This window comes from Pygocentrus nattereri, chromosome 15, assembly GCF_015220715.1.
Source record: "Pygocentrus nattereri isolate fPygNat1 chromosome 15, fPygNat1.pri, whole genome shotgun sequence".
In the NCBI taxonomy this organism is placed as follows: Eukaryota; Metazoa; Chordata; class Actinopteri; order Characiformes; family Serrasalmidae; genus Pygocentrus; species Pygocentrus nattereri.
The window spans coordinates 39767523-39783457 of record NC_051225.1 but is presented as its reverse complement, the minus strand read 5'-3'; the positions used below and the strand labels follow the sequence as shown (position 1 = coordinate 39783457).

At 41.5% G+C, this 15935-nt stretch overlaps 1 protein-coding gene across 1 annotated transcript in view; it reads left to right on the top strand.

Moving 5' to 3' along the window:
* The window catches only part of prmt3 (protein arginine methyltransferase 3), a 126339-nt gene that overhangs the window by 91081 nt on the left and 19323 nt on the right, over positions 1-15935 (top strand). The window contains exons 14-15 of the mRNA XM_017718597.1: positions 13051-13101; positions 14290-14377. Of these exons, the coding sequence (XP_017574086.1) occupies positions 13051-13101; positions 14290-14377 (139 nt within the window). The remainder of the gene's footprint in view (positions 1-13050; positions 13102-14289; positions 14378-15935) is intronic.

Sequence of the window (15935 nt, the reverse complement as noted above, 5' to 3'; positions counted from 1 at the left end):
GAGGGAAGGAGAGAGTAGAAAGAGGGAAGGAGAGAGAGTAAAAAGGGAAGGAGAGAGTAAAAAGAGGGAAGGATAGAGAGTAAAGAGGGAAGGAGAGAGTAGAAAGAGGGAAGGAGAGAGTAGAAAGAGGGAAGGAGAGAGAGTAAAGAGGGAAGGAGAGAGAGTAAAGAGGGAAGGAGAGAGTAAAAAGGGAAGGAGAGAGAGTAAAAAGAGGGAAGGAGAGAGAGTAAAGAGGGAAGGAGAGAGTAGAAAGAGGGAAGGAGAGAGAGTAAAGAGGGAAGGAGAGAGAGTAAAGAGGGAAGGAGAGAGTAAAGAGGGAAAGAGAGAGTAAAGAGGGAAGGAGAGAGTAAAGAGGGGAGGAGAGAGAGTAAAGAGGGAAGGAGAGAGTAAAGAGGGAAGGAGAGAGAGTAAAGAGGGAAGGAGAGAGTAAAGAGGGAATGAGAGAGTAAAGAGGGACGGAGAGAGTAGAAAGAGGGAAGGAGAGAGTAGAAAGAGGGAAGGAGAGAGAGTAAAGAGGGGAGGAGAGAGTAAAGAGGGAAGGAGAGAGTAAAGAGGGGAGGAGAGAGAGTAAAGAGGGAAGGAGAGAGAGTAAAGAGGGAAGGAGAGAGAGTAAAGAGGGAAGGAGAGAGAGTAAAGAGGGAAGGAGAGAGAGCAAAGAGGGGAGGAGAGAGTAAAGAGGGAAGGAGAGAGTAAAGAGGGGAGGAGAGAGAGTAAAGAGGGAAGGAGAGAGAGTAAAAAGGGAAGGAGAGAGTAAAGAGGGGAGGAGAGAGAGTAAAGAGGGGAGGAGAGAGAGTAAAGAGGGAAGGAGAGAGTAAAAAGGGAAGGAGAGAGAGTAAAGAGGGAAGGAGAGAGTAAAGAGGGGAGGAGAGAGAGTAAAGAGGGGAGGAGAGAGTAAAGAGGGGAGGAGAGAGAGTAAAGAGGGAAGGAGAGAGAGTAAAAAGGGAAGGAGAGAGTAAAGAGGGAAGGAGAGAGTAGAAAGAGGGAAGGAGAGAGAGCAAAGGGGAGGAGAGAGAGTAAAGAGGGAAGGAGAGAGTAAAGAGGGGAGGAGAGAGAGTAAAGAGGGAAGGAGAGAGAGTAAAGAGGGAGAGAGAGTAAAGAGGGAAGGAGAGAGTAAAGAGGGAATGAGAGAGTAAAGAGGGAAGGAGAGAGTAAAGAGGGGAGGAGAGAGTAAAGAGGGAAGGAGAGAGAGTAAAGAGGGGAGGAGAGAGTAAAGAGGGAAGGAGAGAGAGTAAAGAGGGGAGGAGAGAGTAAAGAGGGAAGGAGAGAGAGTAAAGAGGGAAGGAGAGAGTAAAGAGGGGAGGAGAGAGTAAAGAGGGAAGGAGAGAGAGTAAAGAGGGAAGGAGAGAGAGTAAAGAGGGGAGGAGAGAGTAAAGAGGGAAGGAGAGAGAGTAAAGAGGGAAGGAGAGAGTAAAGAGGGGAGGAGAGAGTAAAGAGGGAAGGAGAGAGAGTAAAGAGGGAAGGAGAGAGTAAAGAGGGAAAGAGAGAGTAAAGAGGGAAGGAGAGAGAGTAAAGAGGGAAGGAGAGAGTAAAGAGGGGAGGAGAGAGTAAAGAGGGAAGGAGAGAGAGTAAAGAGGGAAGGAGAGAGTAAAGAGGGGAGGAGAGAGTAAAGAGGGAAGGAGAGAGAGTAAAGAGGGAAGGAGAGAGAGTAAAGAGGGAAGGAGAGAGTAAAGAGGGAAGGAGAGAGAGTAAAGAGGGAAGGAGAGAGAGTAAAGAGGGGAGGAGAGAGTAAAGAGGGAAGGAGAGAGAGTAAAGAGGGAAGGAGAGAGAGTAAAGAGGGAAGGAGAGAGTAAAGAGGGAAGGAGAGAGAGTAAAGAGGGAAGGAGAGAGTAGAAAGAGGGGAGGAGAGAGAGTAAAGAGGGAAGGAGAGAGTAAAGAGGGAAGGAGAGAGAGTAAAGAGGGAAGGAGAGAGAGTAAAGAGGGAAGGAGAGAGTAAAGAGGGAAGGAGAGAGAGTAAAGAGGGAAGGAGAGAGAGTAAAGAGGGAAGGAGAGAGTAAAGAGGGGAGGAGAGAGAGTAAAGAGGGAAGGAGAGAGAGTAAAGAGGGAAGGAGAGAGAGTAAAGAGGGAAGGAGAGAGTAAAGAGGGGAGGAGAGAGTAAAGAGGGAAGGAGAGAGAGTAAAGAGGGAAGGAGAGAGTAAAGAGGGAAGGAGAGAGAGTAAAGAGGGGAGGAGAGAGTAAAGAGGGAAGGAGAGAGAGTAAAGAGGGAAGGAGAGAGAGTAAAGAGGGAAGGAGAGAGTAAAGAGGGAAGGAGAGAGAGTAAAGAGGGGAGGAGAGAGTAAAGAGGGAAGGAGAGAGAGTAAAGAGGGAAGGAGAGAGTAAAGAGGGAAGGAGAGAGAGTAAAGAGGGAAGGAGAGAGTAAAGAGGGAAGGAGAGAGAGTAAAGAGGGAAGGAGAGAGAGTAAAGAGGGAAGGAGAGAGAGTAAAGAGGGAAGGAGAGAGAGTAAAAAGGGAAGGAGAGAGAGTAAAGAGGGAAGGAGAGAGTAAAGAGGGAAGGAGAGAGAGTAAAGAGGGAAGGAGAGAGTAAAGAGGGAAGGAGAGAGAGTAAAGAGGGAAGGAGAGAGAGTAAAGAGGGAAGGAGAGAGAGTAAAGAGGGAAGGAGAGAGTAAAGAGGGAAGGAGAGAGTAAAGAGGGGAGGAGAGAGAGTAAAGAGGGAAGGAGAGAGTAAAGAGGGAAGGAGAGAGTAAAGAGGGAAGGAGAGAGAGTAAAGAGGGAAGGAGAGAGTAAAGAGGGAAGGAGAGAGAGTAAAGAGGGAAGGAGAGAGTAAAGAGGGAAGGAGAGAGTAAAGAGGGAAGGAGAGAGTAAAGAGGGAAGGAGAGAGTAAAGAGGGGAGGAGAGAGAGTAAAGAGGGAAGGAGAGAGTAAAGAGGGAAGGAGAGAGTAAAGAGGGAAGGAGAGAGAGTAAAGAGGGAAGGAGAGAGTAAAGAGGGAAGGAGAGAGTAAAGAGGGGAGGAGAGAGAGTAAAGAGGGAAGGAGAGAGTAAAGAGGGAAGGAGAGAGTAAAGAGGGAAGGAGAGAGTAGAAATGGAAATCTGTGTTAAATATTTGGTGCTTTAAATACATTTCAGGCTCTGTCAGTCTGTCAGTTTGCCTGCACTGACTGTCCATATGCAGCTAACTGTGCTCATGCCACTGCGTGTGTGTGTGTGCGTGTGTGTGTGCGTGTGTGTGTGCGTGTGTGTGTGCGTGTGTGTGTGCGTGTGTGTGTGTGTGTGTGATGTGTGTGCGTGTGTGTGTGGTGCGTGTGTGTGTGGTGCGTGCGTGTGTGTGCGTGTGCATGTGTGTGTGTGTGCGTGTGTGTGTCCTTCCTTCCAATTTAAACACGTTTGTTCTCTTCCAATGCGGCGGAACGTCTGGCAGTGCGGGCCGCTGGAATTTGATCAGTGATTCCCTTGGAGTGCTGGTCAGCGCTGGGGGAGCGCGGCGCAGCCTCGGTGTGTGTAGTGCCGGGGCGTCCGAGTGTGACGGCTCACACAGGCGTGAATAAACCCCATCAAAAGCGCATTAACCCCCCCGAACCACACACACCCCTCCACCCCAAAGCCCCCCCCCCACTCCCCGCGCTGTATAATTGTATCAGGCTGCTAACACACGATAGCGCCGTGGCGCTCGGGTGATGAATTACTCCCGCTGCCGTTAGTCAGGATGATAATTATTAATTTTCCTGCTCCTGTTCCCGTGCGTCCCGCGCCGGCCGACGCTCTGAGCTCATCACTTATCCCGACATGTCCCGCGAAGGCTGCAGGCTTTAATAGGAATTAAAAAGCATTCCTTTTGATCCGTCCTGTTCTTTTCCTTCTCTCGGCTTTTGTCTCTGACACTAATTCTATACGTTTCTGCCCCGGCTGAGGCCTGTAGGTGCAGGAAGTAGCAGAAATACGTTATACAGCTGGAGCTTTAACTACATTAACGGCTTTAATGTTCAGTCGGGTTGACGATGCGTATTTAACCACAAATTAGATCCTATAATTTTTTCTATAAACATTAACTTTAACTTCACTGTTTTTTTTTTTTTTAATTAGACGGGAAAAAGGGATGGAGAGAGTAAAAGAAAGGGAAGGATAGAGAGTAAAAGAAAAGGAAAGATAGAGAGTAAAAGAAAGGGAAAGATAGAGAGTAAAAGAAAGGGAAAGATAGAGAGTAAAAGAAAGGGAAAGATAGAGAGTAAAAGAAAGGGAAAGATAGAGAGTAAAAAAAGGAAGGAGAGAGTAAAAGAAAGGGAAGGATAGAGAGTAAAAAAGGAAGGAGAGAGTAAAAGAAAAAGAAGGAGAGTAAAAGAAAGGGAAGGAGAGAGTAAAAGAAAGGGAAGGAGAGAGAGTAAAAGAAAGGGAAGGAGAGAGAGTAAAAGAAAGGGAAGGAGAGAGTAAAAGAAAGGGAAGGAGAGAGAGTAAAAGAGGGATGGAGAGAGTAAAAGAAAGGGAAGGATAGAGAGTAAAAGAAAGGGAAGGAGAGAGAGTAAAAGAAAGGGAAGGAGAGAGAGAAAGAGGGATGGAGAGAGTAAAAGAAAGGGAAGGATAGAGAGTAAAAGAAAGGGAAGGATAGAGAGTAAAAGAAAGGGAAGGAGAGAGAGTAAAAGAAAGGGAAGGAGAGAGAGAAAGGGATGGAGAGAGTAAAAGAAAGGGAAGGATAGAGAGTAAAAGAAAGGGAAGGATAGAGAGTAAAAGAAAGGGAAGGAGAGAGAGTAAAAGAAAGGGAAGGAGAGAGAGAAAGAGGGATGGAGAGAGTAAAAGAAAGGGAAGGATAGAGAGTAAAAGAAAGGGAAGGAGAGAGAGTAAAAGAAAGGGAAGGAGAGAGTCAAAGAAAGGGAAGGAGAGAGTAAAAGAAAGGGAAGGATAGAGAGTAAAAGAAAGGGAAGGAGAGAGAGTAAAAGAAAGGGAAGGAGAGAGAGTAAAAGAAAGGGAAGGAGAGAGAGTAAAAGAAAGGGAAGGAGAGAGAGTAAAAGAGGGATGGAGAGAGTAAAAGAAAGGGAAGGAGAGAGAGTAAAAGAAAGGGAAGGAGAGAGTAAAAGAAAGGGAAGGAGAGAGAGTAAAAGAAAGGGAAGGAGAGAGAGTAAAAGAGGGATGGAGAGAGTAAAAGAAAGGGAAGGAGAGAGAGTAAAAGAAAGGGAAGGAGAGAGAGTAAAAGAAAGGGATGGAGAGAGTAAAAGAAAGGGAAGGAGAGAGAGTAAAAGAAAGGGAAGGAGAGAGAGTAAAAGAAAGGGAAGGATAGAGAGTAAAAGAAAGGGAAGGAGAGAGAGTAAAAGAAAGGGAAGGAGAGAGAGTAAAAGAAAGGGATGGAGAGAGTAAAAGAAAGGGAAGGAGAGAGTAAAAGAAAGGGATGGAGAGAGTAAAAGAAAGGGAAGGAGAGAGTAAAAGAAAGGGAAGGAGAGAGTAAAAGAAAGGGAAGGAGAGAGAGTAAAAGAAAGGGAAGGAGAGAGTAAAAGAAAGGGATGGAGAGAGTAAAAGAAAGGGAAGGATAGAGAGTAAAAGAAAGGGAAGGAGAGAGTAAAAGAAAGGGAAGGATAGAGAGTAAAAGAAAGGGAAGGAGAGAGTAAAAGAAAGGGAAGGAGAGAGAGTAAAAGAGGGATGGAGAGAGTAAAAGAAAGGGAAGGATAGAGAGTAAAAGAAAGGGAAGGAGAGAGAGTAAAAGAAAGGGAAGGATAGAGAGTAAAAGTAAGGGAAGGAGAGAGAGTAAAAGAAAGGGAAGGAGAGAGAGAAAGAGGGATGGAGAGAGTAAAAGAAAGGGAAGGATAGAGAGTAAAAGAAAGGGAAGGAGAGAGTAAAAGAAAGGGAAGGAGAGAGAGTAAAAGAGGGATGGAGAGAGTAAAAGAAAGGGAAGGAGAGAGTAAAAGAAAGGGAAGGAGAGAGGAAAACAACTCAGACTTTCTCCTTTAAAAGTTCTTCAGAAATGCTGAAAGTAATGGTCTCATGGTTCAGATGAAAGTAATTATATTTATGAGTAATTATATTTAAAACTGTAATTCAGTCAAATTTGACCGCTTTTAAGTTTCAACAGTGGAACCTTCAGAATGCTGTAATAAACGTTATTACGCTGTCAGTTAAGACTTTATATTACATGCTTATTACATTACTTGTTTTTCGCCGTTTTGGACCTCATTTCTGTTTCTACGTTATGGAGAATTTCTAACCGTATTGGGCAGCACAGCGTGAACATTCACTCCCCCAGAAAAACTCCCCCAGTTTCCCCAGGAAAACAGAACAACGAAAAAACGGAGCAGCAAAAGAAGTTCAGTCTGTTCATATATTTCATGTTTTAAGACGGACAGCGGTCACGGCACGGGCAGCAGATATATTAAAAAACAGAAGCGGTCAGTGACGACACAGAAAAGCCTGAAGACCTCGTCCTTTCCTGGTTCCTGGACTAACAGGCCAGCAGCAGCAGTGACGCAGCAAGCATGGTGCCAAAATACAAAATCACCAGCCGTCAATATAATCACTTAAAATGAACAGTAAAACTGCTCAGCGTCTTTTAAACGTTTAAAACTATTAAATACATATTTTCATTCTTTATTTAAACATTTCCTAATGTCCAAACCCTCACAAGCTTCCATCATTTTCAGACTTCCTGGCAACCAGCTCTACGTGGAAAGGTGTCCTTACCTACTTTAGGAACCAAATTTGGAAGCTTCTTCTGTTAGGAGAGCCGTGAACGTCTTCCTCCTGAGTAAAATCAATTTTAAGGCACTGAGGAAGAGCTCCATGTAGGAAGAGCTCTCATATCACCGCTGTCCGAGACGGGAGCTTTACAGGAGAAGGAAAAAACATACTGTACTTTTAAATCTAGTGAACCAGACGTTTTCCTAGTTTGGTCCAATCTTCATGGAATTTACACACAATGTAAAGAGCAACAAACATTTTCAAATGATGTCAAAAACAACATCCACAAAAATGGAGATTTTGTTCCGACAGCGGTGATGAACATCTCACACTTCTGTCACGTGACTATCTTGAACTTTTAAGCATCCATGCATCCCATAATGAGATGATTCCAGGTAAGGGAAGATTTTTAGAGAGTTGTTTTTCATGTAAAGCCTGTTTTTAATGTAATTAATTTCAATTTAATCAATATTTAGTGGAATCAAGTCGTTCTTCCTTTACAGATCATCGTTTACTCATGATAATACACTTATTGTTCATTTAAAAATTTATTTTAATTTTGTGAATAAAATAGGCGTTCTCCACATTTGTTTTATTTATTCTTGGACCGTTTTTTACATTTTTGACATTTCCTCTTGATTTGATACGAACAAAACATCAATTCGCTTCACAAGTGTAGCAGAAAAGGTTTCACGCTCCAAAAATGAAAATATTTTTCCTGTGTTTTTAAACTTTGAAACAGGGTTAAATATGGAATGTTAGAATGTCGCTGCTGTAGGAAGAAATCGTTCTATCCAAGAAAGTCAAAAATAAAATGGGAATTTTACAGGAGAGGCAAAACATTCTCAACTATATTGAGAATGTTTTATAGTTTAATAATGAAACATTAATATTTAAGAATAAATTTTTTTTTTCCAAGTAATTCTGGACCATTTCTGTTGGTCTGTCCATCGTGAAATTTTGTCACATCATAAAGAGCAGCTGACATTTTCAAATTATGTGGAAAAAAAATTAAAAATGACAAAATTGGAGACGATCAGCGTCGATAGGTATAGATATAGATAGGTATAGAAAATGTGCAAAATGTAAACAGGCAGATTTCTAAAATATATAGTATTTCAGTGAAAAAAGGTGGTTCTTTAAGGGTTCTTTAGTCAAGACACTGGTTCTGTATAGAAACCATGCCGAAATGGTTCTTTGAATGATGAAATTGTTCCTCACAGGTTGATGGAGAACGTGTTGTATATGGTTCTCTATTGTTACAAGCTTGACATCGTAAAAATATCAGAACCCTTTTTTTGTGTTATGTAGAACACGTTCTCCGTCAGTCTGGAGAACCGTTTCATCATGCAGAGAGCCATTTAAGCGTGCTCATGGTTCTATAGAGACCCATTGCCTTTCGTGAAGAACCCTTGAAGATGTATATTTTTCAGAGTGTAATCCGGATAAAGTAATACAGTCTAATAAAAATAAGTTGAAATTATATTTACAAACAGGCGAAATCTGACCATGTTTGACGGCCAACAGTGGAACCTTTATTTCTAATCAGAATGATGTTGATAGAACTGCAAACTGTAAGCTTAAACATGTGATTCCCAGTAGTGTAATAAGCTATTACAGTATCAGTAAACATGTTATTACACTGTCAGTTAAGACTTTATATTACATTAGTGAGCGACTTGTTACGTTACTGAGCTGTGTTACATTTTAAGTGCAGAATATTACTACATTTCTGCATTATTGGGAAATCTTAATATTGGGTTCTGTGCAGGTACATTTTTTTGTTCATCCATGTACAAAGAATATAAATGTGCCCTCAAAGGTTCTACAGTGGTTCTAAGGTCTGATTGTGGAGCTTAAATCAGTTCCTCCAGGTGAAAAGTTGGTATTTGTTCCTTTTCATAACCGAATGTTTTAAAACAGAGCAGTAGAGTAAAAGCCTGGAGGCGAGGCGGGGCGGGGTGTGTGGAGTCAGTCCAGCTTAGAACTGGTCATTTCAGTGGATTATGGTTCAATGATGTTCCCTGACTGAAGGGACTGAGATGGAGCCCTGAGGGTTCCACCCCAGTGACAGTTCGGTACCTTTATTTTAGGACTGTGCAGTATAGACGTTTGCGATTTGAGTAAAGAAGCTACAGCAGGGCAGGTTTACTGGAGGTAGCCTTTAACGTGCCTGTATGCTTGAGAAAGAGAGAAGAAAGTAAAAGAAAAAGGGGGAAAAAATAAAAATGTAGAGATGAAAAAGTGGAACAGCAAAGGAAGCCAGATCTATTAAATACAGGGCGAGAAGACAGAATGAATAAGATTTTACCGTTAATATAAACTATTAAAAAATAAGGAACCCCAAGTTTTACCTTAATTAATTAAATAATAATCATAATAATAATAAGCTAATAATAATAAATGTATTTAATTAAATCAAGTGATCAGCTCTTATATGCATTTTAAAGTTAACCCCTTTGTGTTCGTCACTCAGATGTTCCTGAAGCTCCTTTATTAGTTTCCCAGTGTCACCCTAATCGACACTTGTAAAAATGGTTCTTCAGGTGTTCTTTAGCAACAACAGTGGTTCTACGTAGACTCTCTGAATGCTCCAAGAACCTATACAGAGCCCTTTTGAAAAAGGTGCTATGTAGAACCATAACCATATACAACCCATCCTCAATCCGAAGAGCATGACATGGTTCTAACCGTTCCCTTTTTCGAAGAACCCTTGAACCATTTAGTAACCGTGTACAGCAGGTTCTCTGTCAGTCTCATCCATTTCACCATGCTGAGAACCATTTAAGCACACTGATTTAAGTGTTCATGTGTGGGTACAATGCTTGGTTCTACACACTGGATGAATTGTTTGATGTGGTGTGTGTGTGTGTGTGTGTGTGTGTGTGTGTGTGTGTGTGTGTGTGTGTGTGTGTGTGTGTGTGCACTTCTCCTGAATGAGAGAGAGAGAGGACGCAGCCCCCATTAAAGACCCCTGGGACGCTTTAGCCTGAAAAGGGCCGCCGTGTCTCGCTGGAGTTCCGCCCAGCATGCTTTTAACCCTTAAAACCCTCAGAGTTACTGGATCCTACACGCTTAAAAAAAATGGTTCTTTAAGGGTTCTTTAGGAAAAAAAATGATCCTAATATAGAACCATGAACACTCAAAGAACCCTTTACATAATTAAAGGGTTCTTTGCATCATAAAAGCTTTCTTCAGTTTGATGGAGATTGTGCTGTAGATGGTTCTATACTGAATGTTTTTGAAAAGGGTTCTATATAGCACCAAAAAAGGTTTTTCCTAATGTTGTAAGCTTACAATTGTTACAATAGCAGAACCTTTTTTGGTGCTATGTAGAACACAGTGTGAAGAACCATTTCACTAAGCAAAGAGCCATTTAAGCATGCAAATGGTTCTGGACTCTTAAGAAGATGGTTCTTTAGGGAAAGATTGATGGAGAAAATGTTGTATATGGTTCTGTATAAAACTTTGTGGCTCTGTCTAAAAGACAGGCGGCTGAGCTGGAGGTGGCGGAGATGAAGATGCTGAGATTTTCGTTGGGAGTGACCAGGCTGGACAAGATTAGAAATGAGCAGATCAGAGGGACAGTGAAGGTGGAGCAGTTTGGAGATAAAGCCAGAGAGGCCAGGTTGAGATGGTTTGGACATGTGTTGAGGAGGAATAGTGGAGATATTGGGCAAAGAATGCTGGAGATGGAGCTGCCGGGTAGAAGGAGAAGAGGTAGACCTCAGAGAAGGTTTATGGATGTAGTGAAGGTGGACATGGAGATGGTTGGTGTGACCGTAGAGGAGGCAGTAGACCGTGACATCAGAATAGCAGAACACTTTTTTCCATCAGTCTAAAGAACCATTTCAGCATGCAAAGGCTTATTTGAGTGTTCATAGTTCTATAGAAATGTTGTCTGTACCGAAGAACCCTTGAAGAACCCCAGTTCTACAATACAGATAATATGCAGTTCTACAGATAATGATGTTTCCACCCAGTTTATTGCTGTTTCAGTGAAATAATTCATATAAAATGTGCATATTTTCCACTTTTAAGGGTTAAAAATTCCATTTTTATTGAAGTGGCTGTAAAGTTGGTGTAATATCTCGGTGTTTTCAGCACTGCGGGTGTCACAGCACAGCTCGGGGTGTCAGTCGTCTCCCAAAACTCAACCCGAATCTGTTCTATATAAAAGCTCATTTAAGTGCGTCGATCAATCTTGTTTACGAGCTGTTTGTCAGCGCTGACTGAGGAGTTCATCCCCAGCTCCGGAGTGCGGCTCCACTCTTCTTAAAGAACCTGAGGAGTAATTAGGCCTAATTCTGTAATTATTACTGTGTTTAATGTCCGGCGCCGTTCATTAAAGACCATAATTACATCCGCTGACATGATTTTTCACCATCGCTGAATTGTCACTCTCAGCTGTCTGTTTCCATCAGAGCTGATGCGTTTGACTTTGAAGAGTGTGTTTGGGCTTTATTTACTTGTTTCTTTGATTTAGTGTAATCTAAACGTTAGGAGCCCGTTTCTCAGCAGCGGAGAAATTTCGCTGTGTAATTGTTCTGTATGGCGCGTTCGTGTTTAAGGGCTGGGGATTTTAAACGAGCGTCGTGTGTAACTGTGCAGCTCTGAGGACTTTTCTGTGGAAGCGCAAGTGAAAACAAAGTGTAATCACCATTTATTTCCCTGAATTTCTCTCGCTGAGCCGTGTAAGGCTTTAATCCCTCTCTCCTCCCTCTCTCCTTATTACCCTCATTCATCTCACCTTTTATCTGCTTCTCTCTTCTTCTGCGTTTGTCTTTCTTTCCTTCTTTTTTATTCTTTGTTTTTTTTGTATTTGCTTTTCTTTGTATCTTCACACTGTTCTGATTTTTCTTATCTTTCAGTCTTTTTCTTTCTGTCTCTCTTAATTCTGTTACCCACTCTCTCTGGTTCTTTTCCTCTGTCTATTGATTGTGTGTGTGTGTGTGTGTGTGTGTGTGTGTGTGTGTGTGTGTGTGTGTGTGTGTGTGTTGTCAGCTGTGTCAGGATTAAAAGCTATTAGTTCTGCTTCATTGGCCGAGCGAGTGAGGCTCTGAGTGATAGAGTTGCTCCGCTCTCTCGGGGGACCAGGGGGACCAGGGGAACGAGGGGGACGAAGGGGACCAGGGGGACGAGGGGAACAGGGTGGGGGGGTGGCAATTTCACCGTTTGGCCTAATTCTGCTTTCTGACTGGCTATTATTATTTATTATTATTATTATTAGTAGTAGTAGTAGTAGTAGTTGTAGTGCAGTAATTGTAACTAAATTGTAAATAGACAAATAATTTTACATAAATTTACATAGTTATGGTGGAAATAAAAATAGATAAATAGAAAAAATATACTATATTTATATTTGTTCTTATGATTTTTTTGCATATTTGTTTGTTATAATTATGTTAATATATCACTTCTGAACAAAACCTTGTATCTCCAAAAATAATAACTTCACAGGAGAAGGTAAACGCATTACCTTTACTGTAAGTCGATGGAACCAGACGTTTTTCCAAGTCATTTTGTTCCATTTCTTTTGCTCATTCCATCGTGAAATGTAAGAGGTTTTGTTCTGACAGGGTGTATTTACCTGTTCATCTACAAAGGTGTAATTTTTTTTTTTTATGTGGAATCGAAAGTTTTTATTTGTTTATCTTTCGAGACATTTCAGTGTGAAACTATCCCATGGGCCCAGTCCCATTTCTGATTTTTACCCCTATCCCTTGGTTTTGATCGGCTCCTTACCCTTTGGAACTGAGCTGCAGGGCAGTGGTTGAGATCTTCCCTCTAATAAAAGAGCATCACTTCATTAACAGCTACCAGCGCCGCTCTGTAGGTGACCCTGCCCGTCTGCAGGGACAGCAGAGGAGGGGAAAGTTCAGCTCCTCACTGCTTGGCTTTAGTCACATTTAGGGATCAGACGCCTTCAAAGAGGGACAATTATCTCTTTCGTGACACCATGTCAGAATAAAAGTCCTTTGTTTTTGATTGTGCTGCCTGTCATTTTTTTCCAGGTTAGCTCTTTACAAGTTATGTTATTTTGAAAACTAAATCATGACAAACAAGTTATTTAGAGTTTTATAACTAAATTACTTTTTTGGTAGTTTACTTAATTAGCATATACAGTTGGACGGTTGAACCACCTTATATTTTTTAGACTTTTGGAGGCAAATAGGAGCTAAAATGAAGTGTTTATGTATGCACTTGCTTTGCCTTTCACAAAGGTGTGTGTGTGTGTGTGTGTGTGTGTGTGTGTGTGTGTGTGTGTGTGTGTGTGTGTGTGTGTGTGTGTGTGTGTGTATGTATGTTTTTTTTGTTGTTGTTTTTTTCCCCCCCAGTTTTTCTTGCACATTAGGCTGTTTTTTCCCTTATTTTTGCTAATTACTGCCCCGGCAGCCCTGACCAAGCCCAAACATTTTGCACTTGTGTCATGTTTTAACGTCTCTCCCATATTTCATTCCAGGCCGTGGTGGGCTATTTTGACATTTTCTTCGACAGAGGCTCCGCGAACAAGGTGAGTTTCAGCACCGTGCGCTTTAACAACCCACCAATTACACTCACGCTTTTACACGCTTTATGCCTGGGGCAGTCGCACGCTCTGCTGACATCAGCGCGAGCCTTCCTCCAGCGGCCCGACGGAACAGGAATAAAAACGGCTGCATTTGAGTAAAGGGGACAGGGAGGGAGGGAGGGAGGGAGGGAGGCGAATAAAGAGAGAGCATTCGCAGCACTTTCTGTTTTCTGCCATACTCTGCTAACTTTGATAATGGGTTTGTGAATGTGATTGCCATTTTTATCACTTCCCTCGAGGAGACCGTTCATGATATGGAATGTTTCTGAAGGAGAATTGTCGAGGTAGTCCTCAGCTGAGAAACTTTTTAGCACAAACAATTGGAGGTTTGAGATCAGCTGTTTTCTAGATCGCTAGATCACTTTGGTCATATGCTTAAGTTTTTTTATAAATCATTTTTATATATAGCTTTTTTTTTGTATGCATCATTTTTATTGTATGCATCATTTTTACGGTGACACAGACAGAAAGCTTGAAATGTCAGGATTCGGGTCTGCGAACCGTTTTATAATCCGTTATTCACAGCCGTTCCGATCGTCTCATTTGCAGCATAAGCGCAGAATAAGCAAACACTGTCCAGTCTATAAGATGAGTGTGGTGCTGTGATTCAGCTGTGGCTGGAACGTGAAACCTCAAGGAGCCGGTCAGTTTAGAGATCTATAACCTCGTTTATACCTGGTCACTTTATGTAGTATCTGGACCATGATTATCTTTCTCACAGATCCTAGTGACGCTCTGCATGGGGAGGAGTTTTGATTGTACTAGGAGGAGTTTGGTTATACTGGGAGGAGTTTGGGTTGTATGGGGAGGGGTTTCAGTTGTAGTGGGTGGGGTTTGGGTTGTGCTGGGAGGAGTGTTTGGTGGTAGCGGGAGGAGTTTTTGGTAGTAGTGGGATGGGTTTTGGGTGTACCGGTGAAGTTTTGGTTTATTTAATTCATATTAAAATAATTGAAAAATGCTTCGTCACTGCTGTGTGAGAGTAGTTATATTGTGTCCTTTCACCAAACTAAATCTTCTCATTCTCACCAAAATCCTCATTAACATCCACTGACCTCGTTCATTTTGAGGTGACATGTGATTTGGTTCTGTACGGCTGGATGATCCTGACTGCAGTAATGTTTTTAATCGCAGGTGATGTTCTCCACTTCCCCACACTGCACCAAGACCCACTGGAAGCAGACCGTATTCCTGCTTGAGAATCCCATTCCGGTCCAGTCAGGTCTGTCCCACTTTTAAAAGGAAACCTCACCCAAAACATGAGATAATGAAGGAACAATGTGTATATGAGTCAGTGCTGCCTGGTCCAAATCCACTTTAATTCACTGGTACCTATATTAGAGCATGTAGTGTCAATTGAACATAAGTTTTATCTTATTCTTCCTTGTTTATGGTATCCGCATCAATTAAAACAACTGTTATAAATGATGATATTAAATCACCTGTTTTATGCAGCAGTGAATAAACCGCTTAGATAAGAGTAGAATTGGCCGGTTCTAAGACTCTAATAGTTTAAAGCATGTTCACTATTCTGTTCACAAACACCACCATGGTGAGAATAATTTTTTAAAATGTAAAAGGAGAACTTCATATTTAATATGAGTGACATATTAATTTTTCTGACATAAAAATAACACTTTGCGATGTATCAGTTATATTTCTACACTATAGAAAAAAGTTAATTTTCAGAACAATAAACCTGCTAATAATGCCGGGGAGATTTTTGGGCAAAAGACTCTTCAGTTCGTAGTCACAAATGATTAGACATGAAATAGTAAGTTACTAGATTTGTATTGGTAATTTTAACAAATAAAGTAAACCTAAAATGTTTTAGTGCAAACATTTCCAGTTTTCGGCTCAGTTACGCTTTACACATAATGCTTTATGCAGATGTTTTTTAGCAGGTCTAAAGAAGCTGTTGTGCTTGGTTTGTCGACTGTTGAAATTTTCAATAAAATAGTTACATAAAATAACACAACATTTGCATATGTTTTGGTTTTGACAGCAAATTCATGCCTAGGCATCAACCTCACTGTCTATATCTGTCTTAGAAACAATATCAAGTATAAACCTTTAGAGCAGAATTACTAAGAATATGAAGAATGTGTGTTAAATTGCATCCAAACTTTTGACTGGTGCTGTATTTGATATATTGATTTATTTATATATTACTTTAAGGTTTACTTGTGTGTGTATAGATGCTCTTTTCTTGTTTTTAACACAGAAATGGTAACACAGACTTGGACGTGAGCAGGCGTGATTGTGAGTGTCTTATCTGTCTGTAGAGTGACGGCAGAGTCAGAGAGGTGGATGGGTTATCTGGCAGTGATGGAGTGGCAGAAGTGTGATTGAACAGCCCTTTTTTCAGTCTTCATAAACTCAGTCTGCTTGTTTCTGATGTGAACTTGTTGATGTATCTGGTATCAGGAAGGTGTTGACATGAAACATGAAATAAGCCTGAACAGCATGAAATGTCCTCCTGAATAAGACTGTGATCTCAATTTTGAACAAAAATGCTTTTTAATGCTTTTTGAGTTAATAAGTCCTCAGTTGAGATATGAATCAAGATTGAAAGTCAGTATTGTCTGCATATTAATGACTTTATCGTGTGTTATTTTATGACCCATCAGTCGGGTTCAGACTGAATTTTGTGGGGCTGCATTCAGATTCAGACAATTTTGGCTACAGTCGGATTCAGACAGAATTTTGGCTACAGTCGAATTCAGACCGAATTTTGGCTACAGTCGAATTCAGACCGAATTTTGGCTACAGTCGAATTC